The 21,388-nt window shown below is 44.3% G+C and overlaps 1 protein-coding gene across 2 annotated transcripts in view; it reads left to right on the forward strand.

Moving 5' to 3' along the window:
* The window catches only part of LOC134614844 (collagen alpha-1(XVIII) chain-like), a 39,948-nt gene that overhangs the window by 3,056 nt on the left and 15,504 nt on the right, over positions 1-21,388 (forward strand). For both annotated transcript variants that reach the window (XM_063459067.1, XM_063459068.1), the window contains exons 3-9: positions 1,909-2,017; positions 2,344-2,429; positions 4,156-4,209; positions 5,361-5,543; positions 7,667-8,125; positions 15,514-15,633; positions 15,728-15,781. In XM_063459067.1, coding sequence (XP_063315137.1) covers positions 1,909-2,017; positions 2,344-2,429; positions 4,156-4,209; positions 5,361-5,543; positions 7,667-8,125; positions 15,514-15,633; positions 15,728-15,781 — 1,065 coding nt within the window. The remainder of the gene's footprint in view (positions 1-1,908; positions 2,018-2,343; positions 2,430-4,155; positions 4,210-5,360; positions 5,544-7,666; positions 8,126-15,513; positions 15,634-15,727; positions 15,782-21,388) is intronic.

The raw sequence follows: 21,388 nt of genomic DNA on the forward strand, positions 1-21,388 counted from the left end.
TAAGTAGAGATTCACGGTCACCTAAAACCATAGCGCTTTCCGTGGGTACATGGAGCTCAACAAAGTTTTTTGTGTCTTGGATGTCTCATTACCCCCTCTATCAACCTTCCAAAAAGCGCCCTGCTTGCTGGTTCAGGGGCCGAGAACGCTCTGATTGAAGTTTCTTTGGACTGCAGCTACTCTGAGATCCGCTCTAGAGTTCCATAAGATTTCAGAGCTTCTCTTGGATCCTGCATAATGTGTCTTCCTGGCTTGCTGGCCATTATAGGTTGCTCCTGGTGCCGTAAACCAGTCTGGTTGGCTCGGGAGACACGGGATGGAGGGTCAGTATCTAGTGACAATAGTCTTTTTGGAGAGGGTGAGAGTTGGGGACAACAGTACCTGGATTAGGTTACCTGAAGGTTCGTCACAAATATAAACACTCTAAGTCAAATAAAATTCTGCACTTCCTCAGGAGCGGACAGCCTCTGAGGAAGTCCGGAATTTTACTAGGACGAAACATGCTGAGCTCTTTACTTTTGTGGCTTCCCACCTTACTAACAAGCAAAAAAGGGCTCCTTGACCTCCATGGGTGTTCAGGACTGGAGTCCTCAAAATCTCTTCTATGGTGGCACTAGAATCCGGTATTAGCAAAGCCTTTCTTGACCATTTCTTTGGGTTTGTACAATACCATTTGTGAGTGTGTTTATATGTCATTATTTTTTAACTTACTAAATTGTACTATATCATGATCGCTTTTCATTTCCCCTGTTTGAGATTATTTTAGAACTTGGAGTTCGACTAAGACTAAGTTCGTATGCCATTGGTAACTTTTTCTCATTGGTATATTATAATTAATTAACTGATGTCTGGCGCCCTCTGTGCCTATGGATGGTTTTTGTATGCATTTTTTTTATATGTTAATTTGGGGATTTTATATTGGAGTGATCCTTTGAATTAAAGCATTCATTAGCACTTGGGAGATTGTAAACTGCCAAAATTGCTTTATACTGTTGTTTCTTTGCATACAAATGGCTGTCAGAGATGGAATTGGTCAAAAGTAGACTAGTCATTTCTTAGTTAACCATAAATTCGATATACGGGAATTAAAAATTTATGAAATGGTATATTATAACAGAAATATTATATTAAAATATTAAGTAAAATGTTAACGTCAGCATTCCTTTAAATGAGTAAGTAGCATCTCTAGAAATTGGTACCTGGCATATTATAGCACCTTTGCAATGATCAAAATAAATATATTAACCTATAGGATTACCCACATAGATTACTTAAAGAGACACTTGAAGCAGCGTAGCATAGTGCAGTAGTGGTTATGGTACCAGGAGTGCACTGGTACCACCTATTGTAAGTAGTCAAAACATTTTAGGGCACTGCTCCCCACCTCCTGTCAGCCTTCAGGAGAGCCGAAAGCTCTAGTTTAGGACTTTCTGTTAGCTCTCTCTCAAGCTAAGTTAAGATCTGCCTGGTACCACTCCCTGCCTGCACTACTTCCACGAGAGAAGTAGGGCTCTGCAGGGCTGGTTCATTGGCTGAGAGCATCAGCGGATCTCTCTCAGCCAATGAGGTATGCTCTCCACCACCAGTCTTAGGTCCGTTCAAGACAGGACAAGATCTTGGTAAACACTCTTTTTGAGCTGAAACATTATTTACTATCAAAAAAGGTCTGCCTTTGGACATCATGCCAGTGTCCAGTCCTTCCTTTGTACTATTGTAGTGTTCCTTGAAAATTCTATGCAGTCAACTGAAGCTGTGTTCCATATTAGATAACCTTGTTGTACATTACCTTGTGATGTCAGGGGAAATCACACATAATTCGGAAGTATCTCTCCTTACATCACATTCTTATAGCATTTAGCCCCCAAACAAAAACGTATGCTATTCTATCTTGTTCCTTAACACTCACAGGAAACTGAGAGAGTGAAACCACCACAACCAGCATCTACACCAGCTATTAAAACTCCAGGAAACGGTAAAGAGGAAGAATTTAGGACACACTGGATAAAAGGGGATCTAGGTGAGTGTTCCATTTAAATGTAAACTAGTGATCATTTATATTTTAATGCTCACAGATACTTTCTGGTGTGGAATTAACACTTTGGTCTTATCTTCGTATAAGCTAACAGTCATTTATCCGAAAAATGTCTCATTTACTCTCAACTTCCTTTCTGTACATGTAGAAAAAGCACTTCTTATAAAATATATATTACTCTACTTCTTGGGTGGCTTGCCGTGATGTTAATATACAAATATTCTACAGTATTTATTATATTTTATTTATACTACTCAACTCATTTCCTTCACCACCATACCTTATACATCATCTTCTTTTTCTCCCCATAGGATCTTTTGAGGACAAAGAGCTTGATATATATCAGGTCATAGATGGAGTGCTAGGGATAACAAAGTCTCACTCAGATCCAAACAAGGTAACGCATCCTTCTCTTGGCTGAAGTCGATATTACTAGTGATGGGGCATTGTATGTTGGGTTATATTTCATAGGAATTTTCTCATCAGTATTGTGTGTTTTTCATAATGCACTAGTAAGCACATATAGCCTTAAAGGAACACTATAGCCACCTAAATTACTTTAGCTAAATAAAGCAGTTCTAGTGTATAGATCATTCCCCTGCAATTTCACTGCTCAATTCACTGTCATTTAGGAGTTAAATCACTTTGTTTCTGTTTATGCAGCCCTAGCCACACCTCCCCTGGCTATGATTGACAGAGCCTGCATGAAAAAAAAAACTGGTTTCACTTTCAAATAGATGTAATTTACCTTAAATAATTGTATCTCAATCTCTAAATTGAACTTTAATCACATACAGGAGGCTCTTGCAGGGTCTAGCAAGCTATTGACATAGCAGGGGATAAGAAAATCTTAATTAAACAGAACTTGCAATAAAGAAAGCCTAAATAGGGCTCTCTTTACAGGAAGTGTTTATGGAAGGCTGTGCAAGTCACATGCAGGGAGGTGTGACTAGGGTTCATAAACAAAGGGATTTAACTCCTAAATGGCAGAGGATTGAGCAGTGAGGCTGCAGGGGCATGTTCTATACACCAAAACTGCTTCATTAAGCTAAAGTTGTTCAGGTGACTATAGTGTCCCTTTAATTGACTGTATGTGTATACGGGACACACATATTTAATTTATTGTAAATTAATTTTCTCTTGATGGTACTTATGTTTACTGTTTTCTTGAAGGATTGAAAAGGTTACATTTTTTTGTATGTTATGCAACCAAAGGCAAAATAATCCTCTTTTACCTGTTTAAAAATTACAAAATTAACAGGAGAGGTGAACGGGTTGAATTTTTTGCACAAAAACAACAAAAACCTGGCATAGAGAACAGAATAGAAACTAAGTTGGAACTCATTAAAATTCCAAAACAATCAAAAGATATACATAAGACAAAGTAGGTAGTGACTACCACATCCTACCATGAACAGGCATCATCTTCTCTTCTCTCGAGATCAGAGTGTTCGAAGTGCGATAGTACTGAGGCCATGCAAGGCAAACACTCCACAGCAAAGGTGTTAAGTTGCTAGAAATGACTAACTTTGGCAGCAGAAAATGTTGTTTTGTGATTGTGTTGAAAACAAACTTGCAATACAAGTCAAATGAAAATAACTTGGGATTGTGATTCAGGCCTCAATAGTAAGTAATTGTAAGTGGACAACAAATGTTCACAATTTGGAGCAAACTAGCTCAACGGAAAAAAAAACTATTTAAAGTGGCAGTGTCACCATCTGGGTACTTTGCAACATTGAGGATCTGGTGGCCGAGGGACTGACAAAGGTGAGTTTTAAGCGAATTCCCTGCAGCCATCACTGGTGACGCTAGAGAGGATTCTAGAAGGCTGTAGCTCGGCCCCAGTCCCTACATTGTCTTGGTATATCTTTTGACTGGGATGGAATTTCAGTGAAATTCCAACACAGTCCATACGAGAGTTCCGTAAAGATTTTATCTTTATGAAACACTAATTTTTCGGGCAGGGATGGTGTGAGAGTGCCGCTTTAAAGTCGATTGTCAACTCACAGCTCATGTTTCAGCTAGCTGTTTAATTCTGTGTTTGAATGCCATTAGATGAAAATAAAGCAATGGATGGATATATTTAATGATATGCCTTCCTGTATTTCCTTTGTTTTTCCCAGTCCGATATTTCTGCCTGTGTATGTCCCGTTGTAACTGGACCACCAGGGCCAAAGGTTAGTAAAAATAAGTGTTTTAATATAAAGCACATTAAGTAATATTTATCTATCATAAACCCTCTGTAGTCCTTATGTCCTGAAGGATGAGATACTTCATACTTTAGAATAAGTATGCCCATTGGTAAGTCACCTGCCATTCTGGTACCACAACTTTGGTGATACTTTTTTCAGTCCATGCGTGACTTATTTCTCATGAAAGCTGTTGTTTCAATTTTTCAAGAACTGGTGAGCTAACTTCTGGCTCTCCAGAAATAAAAATGTAGAGGGTTTTGTATGAAGGTTAGTTTGGGCTCAAAGTTCTAAAAGTGGAACAATCAGCAAAAATATTCAATTTCTTTGTATAGTGATGGAATGTTCCCTCTCCTTGCGCACATTTAGAGCTTTGTATCAGAAGTTATCATTACACACAGCTGCTAAGCCAATGCCATATTGGGTATTAAACTAACAGGTATTTCCAAAGCCATGTATTTAAACTCACATGTGTGCGGTCAAAAACATCATGAAGTGTGTGCTTTGCGACCAGTAAGGACCTAAAAAATAAGTGATATGTCATCATATGGGTACCCATTCTAATTTGTGTGGATGCTTCCAAAAAAAAAAATGTTTTTTGCTTAAAAAAAATAAAATGTATGTATATTTTCAGGAAAATTTTCATAGTTACCGTAATTTTCTTTCCTTTATTATTCATTGCAACATTGTTTTCTCTCCCTGAATTTTATTGGACATGTTACTTGACTGTGGATCACAGGCTACTGGAGACCTACTTATATCTATGTCTTCATTTATTTTAATTGATGCTCCTGTCCTATTGGCTGAAGTGGGGAGCTAACCCATTAGTTAAATGCTGCCATGGTTAGCCAAGGAAAAATTATGAACATAAACATAGTGGAACCAAATATGGATTTTAAATGGGAGAAATTGTCTTTTTTCTGTATTGCAAATACATGTGTTTTCTTTTCTTTACAACTCTTTCGAGACATGGACAGAACATTTTTCCTTTTTCACTTGGACCTTGCAAGTCATTCATTGCCACTGCATATTTCTTCAAATGTATATTAAAGTCTTTCCATAATTTATATTTCAAAAATATCTATAATCTACTACTCCAAAGTAATTAGGCGTATTTATGAAAGATTTGTGTTTAACAGGGTGAAACAGGAGAAGTTGGTTCTCCAGGAGCTCCTGGACTTCCAGGTAGCCCAGGTCGCATCGGGGAGAGGGGATTAGATGGACAACCTGGACTACCTGGTTCTGAAGGACCACCCGGCCCACCAGGGATACCAGGGTACTCTGCAGCAGGGGCCTCCACTGCCCTTGATGAAGACAAAATGGTGAGGAGTATAAGAATAGATGTAAGAGGTTGACCATGATTTGTATATTTGCAATTTAATATAAACTAATTTCTTTAAAATGGGAATATTTTTCTTCCTGTTCATATTACAAAATAGAGACTTGCAAAAATAAATAGATATGCTTTTTCCATTCTCCATTATCTCTTAAACATAAGGCTCATTAATTAAGCCATGTTAATGCTTCTGCTATATTACATAATCTTATATCTAGTTGGAAATGGTGGGATAGTGAATATTCTCTTTCTGGTCATCAGTTATGAATATACCTAAATAATAACGATTAATTTAACTAAGCTATAAAGTCATATAGCGTATGGCAGGAATGGGATACTACAGACATACTAGGGTTTCCTGAGAAGCACTGTTTGACTTGTGGAATGCCCTTAAAAAGTACATTCCACTCTCCCTATCTCTACAGTCATTCAAAAAATCCCTAAAACACATAGCATGAGAGAAGCCTATCAGCTTGCCCATCAACTGCTTAACTTGTATGACCTTCCCCTGCCATCTCCCATCTATAGGGCGCCTTCCTCCCAAACATCCCTCCCATCCTTTCAAATATATATATATATATATATAGATCATTTCATTTCTTTTAGTGTAATTTCCAAATATGAATTTCATCCATATTTCTACATTTTAGTGTTAACTTTTGTAAATATTTATATTAATTCAGTTGTGATTTTTATTGATTCTATTATTCTATGTAAGATTATATATATATACATTAATTCAGTACGCACACACATATATACCTACATATGCACAAATGTATGCATACAAATACACACCTACGCATAAATCTTTGCACAATTACATTTCTTCTATAAGTTTTATTTTTTTCCCCTTTTTTCCTTCTCTTTATCTTATTATATATCAATTATCATCTACTGTGCTGCTTGTTTTTATATCTGTGTTTTCATTCCTTACTCATTGATTCTATAAGTCGGCTATTATATATAGCATTCCATTGACCCTTTTCCCAGTAGTGGAAATTGCATTTCTCTCATTCCTACCTACTTTGCCCATCATTGTTATTCATGTGTATCGTTTAATAATGTATAACTCTCTTTTCTAAACCTTAATTTTCTTTCTTTTTTTTTACCTAGCAGATATATTTAAGTCCCTCTTGACTGTTATACTTAATGGGATGCCCCATCGAAATAGGATGTTTTTTCATTTAATAAATGGTTTATCTTTGTCTTGCCAATAGTGTTGAGCGTGATATATCAGGAAAAATCTGAATCGTTGCTTCTCTATACTGTATGCTCTGTTGTTGTTTAGCTTTTCTCAGTATTTTTCTTTTAGAGCATGTGAGTGGAGACAGCATACAATATTTCTTGGGATGGAATTAGAGATTTCTTTAGGCTTTAGAATGCAATGTGCTCGGTCAATCAGAACTTCTGCAGTATTTTCTCCGTTCAGGATCTTACATTTTAGCTTGTCCACTTCTATTTCCACACTCTCCTCTCGGGTGTGCTCGGTGTCCTCGCCGGATCGTATTAATTCTTGGTCCGTCAGAGGGGAGATTGATAGCGGCATGAGAAAGGATTTCAAGCTTTGTGTTGCTTCTTTGTTCTCCTTCTTAAGAGTATTGGGGTTGGAGTTGGCTTTTTTGTTTTTGTCCATTTATTTATTTTTTTGGTATTAGGTCTCGTGGATCTCTTCAGACGTTCGGTCCTTCCTAATAGCTTGCGGGGTCCGGACCATGTCAGAGCGTGCGCGCTTACATCTTTTACCTGTCACATCCCCTTTCTAAGATCTATTGACCTGTATTTCTACATTTTCCACTGTGTATTTGTCCTTCATCCATTTAGGTTGTAAGCTTGTTTGGGCAGAATCATCTTCATCTACTGTCCCCATATGTCAAATGTGTTTTGGTAGAATAATTTGTATGTGTTATTTTAGCTATTGTACAGCGCAGCAGAATAAATATTTGTAATTATAATGTGTATAATAATTTGTATAATAATGTGTAATATAATGTGTATATAATATATAACTTCATCAAGTAACATAGTTGTGTTGCCTCATATTTTATATGTGTTGGCCCAACACAACCTACTTTCAAAAAACTACATACAATTATTTATTTGTTGCAGGTTTTTCCAGCAGTGGCTGGTCCTCCAGGGCCTAAAGGACAACGTGGATCTATTGGGTTTCCAGGCCCACCAGGATTACAAGGACCTGAAGGGCCACAAGGTCCCCCAGGGACTCCAGGACTTCCAGGTCTTTCTGGACATCCTGGAAATTCTGGTCCAGAAGGACCACGAGGAGAAGTAGGTCCTGAGGGTCTACCAGGTCCAAGAGGTTTTCAAGGGGCACCTGGGCTACAAGGCTTTGAGGGCCAGAGGGGACCTGAAGGCCAAAGAGGACCAGAAGGACCACCAGGACCTCAGGGACCCTCAGGAATAGAGGGAATGCAGGGACTCCCTGGCTCAGTAGGGACCCCTGGCATGATCGGATTACCAGGTTTGCCAGGAATGGATGGATCTCAGGGTCCTCCAGGTCCCGAGGGTCCAGAAGGCGCTGCTGGAATACAAGGTTTACCCGGGACAAAGGTACTGTAGCAGCTGAACAAATAATTTCTTCAATTTCTTCCATATAAATGTTTTATGTGTTTACTTTCTTAAGGTGTGTTGTTTTCTATATATGAATAACATATTGGTAATCAATGTAACATAAATCCTGAAAAATATTCAAAACTTGACCTCTGAACAAGAAGAACTGGATGGTTAAGTACATGCAGCATTTGGTTCTCACCATGTCCATTTGATCAGTCATCAATGTCTCATTTAAAAAACAAACAAACAAAAAAAAAAAAACAGGCAACAGGATTATAGCTTACGGTAAACATTTTTAGTGGCATATATTCTAGGAACAACACATTTCATGTACAATGGTGCCACTCATCTGATCTGAGAGCAAATGTAATTTCTGGACTATAGTACATAGAAGAGGATTGTCATAAATTATGTTACTTGTGCAGCATCTGACGTATTGATCAGTATTGCATAACTTCCAGTAATAGAAGACATCAGAAGAAGACAATGGCACCATGCATCTACTGGCCTTATCGCAGAATCCTATGTCTAATCGGAAATGGTGGAATAAGTGTCCCTATTTTGTGCCCAAATCCCTCTGTCCCCCTTTTCTGTCCTAATGTCCCTCTTTTCTACGAGTTCCATATTGTTGGTGTGTCTGAGTGCATGGGCGTAGGAACCCCCCAAAAATCTGGGGGGGATAGCATTTTTACTCGTCGAGTATATTCTGATTCCGTAAACTAGGAGTTGTTTATCCCATTGTACAGCGCTACGGAATTTGCAGTCGCTAAATAAATGATTAAATAATATACCCTACATTAAGCTGCAGTGGTTCTGGGGACTATAGTGTTTCTTTAATGTGAGGTAAATTAGAGATTAGTGCCACCAATAATATGCTAGATTGCCTACTTACAACCAGATGAGGATGATGATGGGCTCCAGCTGCAGTCTGGCTCCACTGGTCTGGTGTAGAACAGGCTCTCTGGAGGCTGTTTGTAACTGTGGTCACAAAAATCAATGTTCTGGGAGAACGGGAAGCAGCTCCATTTTTGGGGGGCCCTTTACACAGCTCAAGGTCTGGGTCCCAGGGTCCACCTTCATGTTCCACCAATGAGTTTGTTCACAGGGGGTGGAGTGTTTAGGGGATGTCCTGATATGTGTGTAAGGAATGCATTGTGTGAATCTGTGTTTGTATGTGTAAGGGCTGCAAGGTGTGTTTCTGTGTATGTACAGGATGCAGTGTGTGCGTCTGTAAGGGGTGCATTGAGTGTGTGTACGGGGTGCATTGAGTGTGTGTAAGGAATGAATTGTGTGTTTCTGTGTGTGTAAGGGTTGCATGATTGTGTGATTGTGTGTGTCACTCTTTCTCCCCCTCCCTCCCTCCCTCCCTCCCTTGTCACTCTCTTTCTCCCCCTCCCTCCCTCCCTTGTCATTCTTTTTCTCCCCCTCCCTCCCTTGTCACTCTTTCTCCCCCTCCCTCCCTCCCCCCCTCCCTTGTCACTCTTTCTCCCCCTTCCTCCCTCCCTGTCAATTCCCCTTTCCTACCTCTATTGTAGCGTGGCCGAGCTCTGTATGATCCGCGGGTACAGGGAGCTTTTGTTTCCTGTACCCGGCCGGATTAAAAGGAAGTGCACACTCAGTGTGCACTTCCTGTTAGTCCGGCCGGGTAGAGGAGACAGATGCTCCTTGTACCCGCGGACCATACAGGGCTCGGCCACGCTACAGTGAGGGAGTGACAGGAGGGAGCGCGTTCCTACGCCCATGTCTGAGTGTATAACAATGCTCCACAGCAATGATACTCCCAGTAATGTGTCTTTAAACGATAATAAATGCGTTTAGAAATCAGACTGTGTAATTAAGACACATTGTTCTTGTTCAAAATTACCTTTTAGTTGCATAAAGTGTTATTAGTAAGTCACTTAAAATTTCCCAGAACAGACCCACTCAACCCCCTACTTACACCCCAAAAATAAAAATATCACTCTTTGTCCATTTGACATGATGGAAGGCATGGTAGTGGTCAGAAATTCCAAAATTGCCAAAGTAGCTGAATTAGAAAAATTATCCAAGTTAATCTAGTTTTCAGTTTGGCTATTTGGCCTAAGATTTGAAATTCACTATGAATTAACAGTAAATTCTTTGCAATTCTCACATTAGTAAATAACCCTGCAAGTGAAAAGTCCCTTTCTTTCTTTTGTTACAACTATTTTGACTTAAACCAGTTTGAGTAAGCACAATGACATAATTTTATACTGAGCAGCAAATTCAGGATCATATTCAAAACGCTTTGTGCTAAGTGTAACGGATCACCTGGCACCCCGACTGGGTACCTCCGTTAATGGATGCTCCTAGCGCTTCCTGAGGACTCCAAGCACTCTGGCAGACACCACAATCACCGAACCGATGCAGCATATGACTCTTCTCAAGCATATGAATGCTGTAGACAGTTGAATAGGAAACCATACGAATAGGTTTGCACTCCTAGCAGTCAAACTGGAACAGCATGCAATAAATCCTTCCCCCAATAATGAGACGACACTTCACTTTGAGGGTAAAACAGGAACTCTGGACTGGCTCATCCAGCCTGGCTTTTATTTCCATCTCACACATACAGGCCACACCCAGGGGGAGGCATAAAATGACCAATAGTATCACGGGTGCAACCCACACATCCCCTCCCCTTAGTGTGACACATAATCCCATTATGCATACAGTTTAAAATATACTTTTTACACAACTTTCATAACTCTAAAACCATACATCACATTCACATAAAAATACATATCCACAATCAATCCATTCAGGGGAACAACATATTAAAAAATTGCATGAATCCGACCAGGGGTTCAAAAGTTACTAAAAGTATCTTTTGTCCCTTACTAGCCGCATGGCAAACCGGTTTAGACAGGTTTTACATAGGCCTCTATCCTGGAGACAAAGAGGGAAGTAATCCAATTATCCAGGGCTAGAAGCAGACTCCATTAACCACATGGTTACAGAAAGACATAAAACACTTTAAAATACAGAAAGTTACTTTTTATCCATAACACACAGACATTTCACATATCCCCAGATAGCTGGGATCTGAGCGCACAAAACTACCGAATAGCGCGCAGATCCTATTCACACAGTACAATTGCCATGGAGCTAAAGTCTTTCCCATAGTCTTTCATTATATGAATAGGCTCCATGGTATAGCTATCTGGGTTAACACATTCACATAAAGTCTGGTCCATAGTCCAAAGGCAAGAGGCGGGCAAGCAGCGCCCTCCAAGGACACGTGGCAAGGTCGGTTTCGCCACACTTCTCCCCTTTACCCCCCAGACTTACAGGGTATCTGACCTCCTGACGGTCAGTGCCCTTGTTAGTCCCGCAGCCCACCCACAAAACAGAAACAGCAGTACAGCCCACCCACAATAAATGGTTACTACACCTGAGTAAGAGAAAAACTTGCCCAGGTCCAGGTGCCTCACCATGGCTGTGTGGGGGACTGGTAGGCTGTTTTGGTGGGTTGCTGAGTGGGCAGAGCCCAGCGGTACTCTGCCCTGGTGCCAGCACTACCCCGGGAGTAGTCTGGTTGGGGCCTGGTTGCTGGAGACCGACTGTCTCCCCTTTAGATGCACAGCTCTGCTACTGGAGACCGACTGTCTCACCTTTAGATGCACAGCTCTGCTGCCGGAGGGGGAGACCGACTGTCTCCCCTTTGGATACATAGCTCTGCTGTTAGAGGGGGACACCGACCGTCTCCCTTTTGGATACTCTAAGCTGTCGCTGGGGAGAGGGGGTAACAGGCTCCTCTCCTGATAGAACACTCTGCCGCTGGGGAAAGGAGACTGAGCTCTCTATTCCCTGCACATTACTGATCCGCCGCTGGGGAGAGGTGGTAGCAAGCTCCTCTCCCATACATACTTCCATACTCTGTGGAGGGAGACCGACTGTCTCTACTCCCAATACAGTGTCCTGCTGCTGGGGAAAGGAGACTGGGCTCTCTCTTCCCTGCTGGACACTCTGCTGCTGGGGACCGACTGTCTCCCCTTTGGCTAAACAGCCCTGTCGTGGGGGGGCAGGACCGACCGTCCCTACCCCCTGTGCTGGAAGTGCAGAGACCACGGTCCCATCTGCACAGGTGGGGGTCTTACAGTCTCCCCCTGGTACATTAAGCTGCCGCTGGGGAGAGGTGGTAACCAGCTCCTTTCCCATTAGAACACTCTGCCGCTGGGGAATGGAGACTGGGCTCTCTATTCCCTGTACATTAATAATCTGCCGCTGGGGAGAGGTGGTAACAATCTCCTCTCCCATACATACTTCCAGTTTCTGCGGAGGGAGACTGACTGTCTCTCCTCCCAACACAGAGTCCTGCTGTTGGGGAAAGGAGGCTGGGCTCTCCATTCCCTGCTGGATACTCTGCCGCTGGGGAATGGAGACCGGGCTCCAAATTCCCAACAAATCACACTGCCGCTGGGGAGGGAGGACGGCTCCTTCAGCTCCCTGTAACTTGGGCGCAGAGACCATGGTCCCATCTGCGCTGGTGTGGGGCTTACTGTCTCCCCTTGGTGTGCTAAGCTGCCACTGGGGAGAGGAGATAACAGGCTCCTCTCCCTGAACCGTAGACTGCCGCTGGGGAGCAAGGACGGCCCCTTCAGCTCCCTGTAGCTTGGCCGCAGAGACCACGGTCCCATCTGCGCTGGTCAGGGGCTTACTATCTCCCCTTGGTGTGCTAAGCTGCCGCTGGGGAGAGGGGGTAACAAATTCCTCTCCCTTACACACTTTCAGCCGCTGGGGAGAGGGGATAACTGGCTCCTCTCCCTGAACCGTAGACTGCCGCTGGGGAGGAAGGACGACACCTTCAGCTCCCTTTTTGTCTGCTAGACCCTGCAGATACGCTGCCGCTGTTTTCCTTGTGCTCTGTATGTATTTCTCCTCTGGGGGTTCTGGTCCAAAGAAAGCCAGCAGCATTTTCATCATAGCGTCAAACTCCTGTTGACTGTAACTGGGCGCCATGCTTGCCCTGCCGACGTTGCTTCTTTTGTAGATAGGGGCGCTGTACGGGTACTAGCGTTGCCCTCCCTTTGTAATCCAAACGAACTGTGTCTCCGAGCTGCTTTACCTCACACTAGGACGCCATCCCACCGCTTGCCACCAATGTAACGGATCACTTGGCACCCCGACTGGGTACCTCCGTTAATGGATGCTCCTAGCGCTTCCTGAGGACTCCAAGCACTCTGGCAGACACCACAATCACCGAACCGATGCAGCATATGACTCTTCTCAAGCATATGAATGCTGTAGACAGTTGAATAGGAAACCATACGAATAGGTTTGCACTCCTAGCAGTCAAACTGGAACAGCATGCAATAAATCCTTCCCCCAATAATGAGACGACACTTCACTTTGAGGGTAAAACAGGAACTCTGGACTGGCTCATCCAGCCTGGCTTTTATTTCCATCTCACACATACAGGCCACACCCAGGGGGAGGCATAAAATGACCAATAGTATCACGGGTGCAACCCACACATCCCCTCCCCTTAGTGTGACACATAATCCCATTATGCATACAGTTTAAAATGTACTTTTTACACAACTTTCATAACTCTAAAACCATACATCACATTCCCATAAAAATACATATCCACAATCAATCCATTCAGGGGAACAACATATTAAAAAATGGCATGAATCCGACCAGGGGTTCAAAAGTTACTAAAAGTATCTTTTGTCCCTTACTAGCCGCATGGCAAACCGGTTTAGACAGGTTTTACATAGGCCTCTATCCTGGAGACAAAGAGGGAAGTAATCCAATTATCCAGGGCTAGAAGCAGACTCCATTAACCACATGGTTACAGAAAGACATAAAACACTTTAAAATACAGAAAGTTACTTTTTATCCATAACACACAGACATTTCACATATCCCCAGATAGCTGGGATCTGAGCGCACAAAACTACTGAATAGCGCGCAGATCCTATTCACACAGTACAATTGCCATGGAGCTAAAGTCTTTCCCATAGTCTTTCATTATATGAATAGGCTCCATGGTATAGCTATCTGGGTTAACACATTCACATAAAGTCTGGTCCATAGTCCAAAGGCAAGAGGCGGGCAAGCAGCCCCCTCCAAGGACACGTGGCGAGGTCGGTTTCGCCACACTAAGACACATTTGTTTTCCATGCTATAAGGCACTCTAAACATCATAACCACTACAGTGCCTCTCTAAGAAATCAATGGGCCATCTCCTGTACCCAATGACAACAGTCCCTGGAACCCTGATGACTCCTGTAGAGTTAGAGTATAATAAAATATGTAAATTCTAAATACCATTATTTTTGTTCTATAAACTTCCTTACTCTATTCTAGTCTAAGCTCCTGGTTCATGTAATGTAAGCATCTACAGATGAAAAAAATAATGGCTGATGCTTTCCTTCATGTCCCAAACAATATTTATATACCAATGAATCTATTTAGATTTTAACATTGCATGTATAAGCAAGTGGGCTGCTTTTTCCCATCGTGCGTCCAGCAGATTTTCGCTTCTCCAACATGTTGTTTATTGCCCACAATTCATATGAACTCTACAACATTTTGATTAGCTCAGGAAATACCTATGTGAGCAAAGCTACAGCATCATTAAAGGACCACTATAGGGTCAGGAACACAAACATGTATTCCTGACCCTATAGTGTTAAAACCACCATCTAGCCCCCCTGGGCCCCTCATGCCTCCATAAATATAGCAAACTCATACTGTATTCAAGCCTGAAGCTGTAGATCTGCATGCTGTTTGACTCAGAAAAAAACAAGCAGTCTGCTGACATCATCAGACGTGGTAGCTTGATCTAATCACAGTGCTTCCATATAGGATTGGTTGAGACTGACAAAGAGGCAGATCAGGGGCAGAGCCAGCATGATTCAATCACAGCCCTGGCCAGTCAGCATCTCCTCATAGAGATACATTGAATCAATGAATCTCTATGAGGAAAGTTCAGTGTCTGCATGCAGAGGGAGGAGACACTGAATGTTTGGATGCATTTTAGGCAGCCATGACTCAGGAAGGATCTCTAACAGCCATCTGAGGAGTGGCCAGTGAAGTTACCACTAGGCTGTAATGTAAACACTGCATTTTCTCTGAAAAGACAGTGTTTACAGCAAAATGCCTGAAGGGAATGATTCTACTCACCAGAACAAATTCAATAAGCTGTAGTTGTTCTGGTGACTATAGTGTCCCTTTAGTGGTATAGAAACCGGAGAAGGGAGTCTACAGGTGTAACACACTGTGGAGGAGTAATACCTTGAACCTTGTACCTCGAAGATGTAAACTTATGTATTTTTTTTATTATTTGTTATTTGTCACTTTCTTCTATTATTTTAATAGTGACTTCCTCACTAAATCTTTTTTTAATCCAACAGGGAGAGAAAGGTGATACGGGTATGCTAGGACTACCGGGTTCCATTGGCGCACCTGGTGAAAAGGGAGAAAGAGGTATGCCAGGTCCACCGGGATCCTCGGCTGACGCTAAGTGCTGCAATGTGAGTACCGAGTTGTATGTAGTAAATATCTGAAAAGCAAGTACAGAGCAGCGTATGGTTTAAGAGAAATGTAAAAAAATTTATTTGTATGCAGGAAAACGGCATTCCATCACCTCCTGAACAATATGCAGGACTTCCAGGATTAAAGGTGAGAATCATCTAAGTATATGCGTGTGCCATGTTATAAGAGGGTGCCCAAAAGTTCCAAACTGCAAATTTCATGATGATCCAACAGCCTTTAGTTCTAAAACATCTGAGAGTATAACTTTTGGGCTTCCTTGCTGTAAGAATTCTTATACCACAATTGGATAATATATGACTGTGTAATAGAGTTGATGTGTTTAAACACACCTTGACACTGTTTACATTTGCCAAAAATACTCCAGAATTCACAGATAAAGCCAGGCTCTCCAATGACACATCCATCTATTCTGTGTATATAAAGAACACAAAAATATAACTCAATACATTCTTGGCCATAAGGCATGCTTTACAGTCAAAATACGTCAATAGATATTCAAGGATTTTTTTTCCCCCACATCCCTTATTGATCCTACATGAGTCTAAATGTATGTGGTGGAGGGAGGGAATGAATTCTCAGATGATGATAAATGTGTAAAGAAATAAAAGAGAGAAAAAATAAACTATAGTGCAGTATCTGTGGTGTGAGTGGGTAGGAGAAAAAAAGGAAAGGCACTTACAGTTAGTGATGTCGCGAACACAAAATTTTTTGGTTCACGAACGGCGAACGCAAACTTCCGCAAATGTTCGCGAACCGGCGAACTGGGCGAACTGCCATAGACTTCAATGGGCAGGCGAATTTTAAAACCCACAGGGACTCTTTCTAGCCACAATAGTGATGGAAAAGTTGTTTCAAGGGGACTAACACCTGGACTGTGGCATGCCGGAGGGGGATCCATGGCAAAACTCCCATGGAAAATTACACAGTTGATGCAGAGTCTGGTTTTAATCCATAAAGGGCATAAATCACCTAACATTCCTAAATCACAATGGATATGGATTGACACCTGACATATGACATATTGACACCATGACATATGGATTGACACCTGTCCTCAGAGACCCTGATACACACTGACACAGAGCAGAATAGGGACTGTTCCCCCTACATAGGGTCACTTGGCAGATATGGATTGACACCTATCCTAAGGATCCCTGATACACACTGACACAGAGCAGAATAGGGACTGTTCCCCCTACATAGGGTCACTTGGCAGATATGGATTGACACCTATCCTTAGGATCCCTAATACACACTGACACAGAGCAGAATAGGGACTGTTCCCCCTACATAGGGTCACTTGGCAGATATGGATTGACACCTATCCTAAGGATCCCTGATACACACTGACACAGAGCAGAATAGGGACTGTTCCCCCTACATAGGGTCACTTGGCAGATATGGATTGACACCTATCCTAAGGATCCCTGATACACACTGACACAGAGCAGAATAGGGACTGTTCCCCCTACATAGGGTCACTTGGCAGATATGGATTGACACCTATCCTAAGGATCCCTGATACACACTGACACAGAGCAGGATAGGGACTGTTCCCCCTACATAGGGTCACTTGGCAGATATGGATTGACACCTATCCTAAGGATCCCTGATACACACTGACACAGAGCAGAATAGGGACTGTTCCCCCTACATAGGGTCACTTGGCAGATATGGATTGACACCTATCCTAAGGATCCCTGATACACACTGACACAGAGCAGAATAGGGACTGTTCCTCCTACATAGGGTCACTTCGCAGATATGGATTGACACCTGTCCTCAGGGACCCTGATACACACTGGGGGGGGACACCTATTGTCCTCCCCCCGCCCCCCACCCCTGCTTGGTGGGTGGGGGCCATAAAAATAATGAGGGGGGGACCTACTGTCCTCCCCCCGGCCCCCACCCCTGCGCGGTGGGTGGGGGCCATAAATCAACATGGGGAGGACCTACTGTCCTCCCCCAGCCCCCACTCCTGCGCGGTGGGTGGTGGCCATAAAAATAATGATGGGGGGGACCTACTGTCCTTCCCCCCGGCCCCCACCCCTGCGCAGTGGGTAGGGGCCATAAACCACAATGTGGGGAGGACCAACTGTCCTCCCCCTGCCCCCACCCCTGCACGGTGGGTGGGGTCCATAAAAATAATGAGGGGGAGAACCTACTGTCCTCCCCCCGGCCCCCACCTCAGCGCGGTGGGTGGGGGCCATAAATCACAATGGGGGAGGACCTACTGTCCTCCCCCCACCCCGGCACGGTGGGTGGTGGCCATAAAAATAATGAGGGGGGGGACCTACTGTCCTCCCCCCCAGCCCCCACCCCTGCACGGTGGGTGGGGGCCATAAAAATAATGAGGGGGGGGACCTACTGTCCTCCCCCCCCTGGCCCTCACCCCTGAGCGGTGGGTGGGGGCCCTAAAAAAAACAATAAGGGGGGGACCTACTGTCCCCCCCAGCCCCCACCCCTGAGTGGTGGGTGGGGGCCCTAAATAAAAATTCCCCCCCACCCTCCTTAATCAAAGGTGACTAGGGGTCCCCAAGCCCATAGTCACCCACCCCCCCACCCCCAAAAGAGTTACCCCCTACCTACTCCCCTCACGCTAAAAAATAGTGAAGGGGGAATAAAATAACTAACCTGTAAAGAAAAATTCAACTTACCATTCAACGTCTTCTTTTTTCTAAAATCTTCTTTTTTCAGCCCCAAAAAAGGCCAAATAAAAATCCATAAGAACCGACGCAATAAAAAAAAAATAAAAAAAAATCCATCTTCACCCATGGAGGGCTCCGCGCAGACTGAGCTCTGCAGGGCGGGGGAATGCTTATAAAGCCTTGCCACGTGTCACGATTCCGGGAACCAAAACACGCTAACATACACACAGAAAAGGTGCAGTACCGGACCTTAGAGTGTCCGGGCTAAGCACACAAAGAATAGTCAGGAGACAAGCCGAGTAAGGGGAACCAGAAGACAGAATAACGAGAGACAAGCCGAGGTCAAAGGTAGGAGAAAGTCACAAGGTCGGATAAACAAGCCAGAGAGTACGTAAACCAGAGAGAACCACAAGTAGAACAGCAATACTAGAAAGCAAAGACCACACCAGGGCAGAGAGAGATAGGAAAGGTAAGTATTTAAACCCATTGCTTAACTCTGGATAATTTCCAATCATAGTTAACAATCACACGTGGGAGATATTTATACCTCCCACTGTGATTGAGGCACTGTGCCTTTAACGCCGGGTCAGGTGGCTGACCCCGGCGTTTACAAAACTGGGCGGTCTCCCAGCGTGCAGCGTCATGCATGCTGCCGCTGGGGGACGAAGAGGAAGACGCGGGCGGCATCCGAGGGTGGGAGGATGTCGCTCGCCGAGCGCACGAGGAGAAGGGAACCGCGGACGGCTGGAGGGTGAGTGCCGCGAGCGGACTGCAGCCTCCGCTCGCAGCCGCCCGCGGGATCCTGACACCACGCCCTGCAATTAGGCTAAGAACACTCTGATTGGCTGGTTTAAGCCAATCAGAGTGCTCTTTGTCATTTTACACAGCGTGGGAAAATTCCAAAGAACTTTCCCACGCTGTGTAAAATGACACAGAGCACTCTGATAGGTTAGATTCCAAGCCCGCCAATCACAGTGCTCTGTGTCATTTTACACAGCGTGGGAAAGTCCTTTGGAATTTTCCCACGCTGTGTTAAATGACAAAGAGAACTCTGATTGGTGGGCTTGGAATCTAACCAATCAGAGTGTTCTGTGTCATTTTACACAGCGTGGGAAAGTTCTTTGGAATTTCCCCACGCTGTGTAAAATGACAAAGAGCACTCTCATTGGTGGGCTTGGAATCTAACCAATCAGAGTGTTCTGTGTCATTTTACACAGCGTGGGAAAGTTCTTTGGAATTTTTCCACGCTGTGTAAAATGACAAAGAGAACTCTGATTGGTGGGCTTGGAATCTAACCAATCAGAGTGTTCTGTGTAATTTTACACAGCGTGGGAAAGTTCTTTGGAATTTCCCCACGCTGTGTAAAATGACAAAGAGCACTCTGATTGGCTTAAACCAGCCAATCAGAGTGTTCTTAGCCTAATTGCAGGGTGTGGCAAGGCTTTATAAGCCTTCCCCGCCCTGCAGAGCTCAGTCTGCGCGGAGCCCTCCATGGGTGAAGATGGATTATTTTTTTTTGTGCTCGTTTTTTTTTTTTTTAAATTGCGTCGGTTCTTCTGGCTTTTTATTTGGCCTTTTTTGGGGCTGAAAAATAAGATTTTAGAAAAAAGAAGACATCAAAAGGTAAGTTGAATTTTTACAGGTTAGTTATTTTATTCCCCCCTCACTATTTTTTAGGGTGAGGGGGGTAGGTAGGGGGTAACTTCTTTTGGGGTGGGTGACTAGGGGCTTGGGGACCCCTAGTCACCTTTGATTGGGGTGGGGGGATTTTAATTACTCAGGGGTGGGGGCTGGGGGGGACAGTAGGTCCCCCCCTCATTATTTTTATGGCCCCCACCCACCGCGCAGGGGTGGGGGCCAGGGGGGAGGACAGTAGGTGTCCCTCCCCCTCATTATTTTTATGGCCCCCACCCACCGCGCAGGGGTGGGGGCGGGGGGAGGACAGTAGGTCCTCCCCCCATTGTGATTTATGGCCCCCACCCACCGCGCAGGGGTGGGGGCCGGGGGGAGGACAGTAGGTCCCCCCCTCATTATTTTTATGGCCCCCACCCACCGCGCAGGGGTGGGGGCAGGGGCAGGACAGTAGGTCCTCCCCACATTGTGATTTATGGCCCCCACACACTGCGCAGGGGTGGGGCCCAGGGGGGAGGACAGTAGGTCCCCCCCCTCATTATTTTTATGGCCCCCACCCACCGCGCAGGGGTGGGGGCTGGGGGAGGACAGTAGGTCCTCCCCCATGTTGATTTATGGCCCCCACCCACCGCGCAGGGGTGGGGGCGGGGGGGAGGACTGTAGGTGTCCCCCCGCAGTGTGTATCAGGGTCCCTGAGGACAGGTGTCAATCCATATCTGCCAAGTGACCCTAAGTAAGGGGAACAGTCCATATTCTGCAATGTGTCAGTGTGTATCAGGGATCCTTAGGATAGGTGTCAATCCATATCTGCCAAGTGACCCTATGTAGGGGGAACAGTCCCTATTCTGCTCTGTGTCAGTATCTGGGGGGAGTATCTGCAGTAATACAGAGTGTCTGGAGGGAGTATCTGCAGTAACACAGGGTGTCTGGAGGGAGTATATGCAGTAACACAGGGTGTCTGGAGGGAGTATCTGCAGTAACACAGGGTGTCTGGAGGGAGTATCTGCAGTAACACAGAGTGTATGGGGGGAGTATCTGCAGTAATACAGAGTGTCTGGAGGCAGTATCTGCAGTAACACAGTGTCTAGAGGGAGTATCTGCAGTAACACAGGGTGTCTGGAGGGAGTATCTGCATTAACACAGAGTGTCTGGAGGGAGTATCTGCAGTAACACAGAGTGTCTGGAGGGAGAATCTGCAGTAACACAGGGTGTCTGGAGGGAGTATCTGCAGTAACACAGAGTGTCTGGAGGGAGTATCTGCAGTAACACTGGGTGTCTGGAGGGAGTATCTGCAGTAACACATGGTGTCTGGAGGGAGTATCTGCAGTAACACAGGGTGTCTGGAGGGAGTATCTGCAGTAACACAGAGTGTCTGGAGGGAGTATCTGCAGTAACACAGGGTGTCTGGAGGGAGTATCTGCAGTAACACAGAGTGTCTGGAGGGAGTATCTGC

The sequence above is a fragment of the Pelobates fuscus genome, chromosome 6 (genome assembly GCF_036172605.1).
Source record: "Pelobates fuscus isolate aPelFus1 chromosome 6, aPelFus1.pri, whole genome shotgun sequence".
In the NCBI taxonomy this organism is placed as follows: Eukaryota; Metazoa; Chordata; class Amphibia; order Anura; family Pelobatidae; genus Pelobates; species Pelobates fuscus.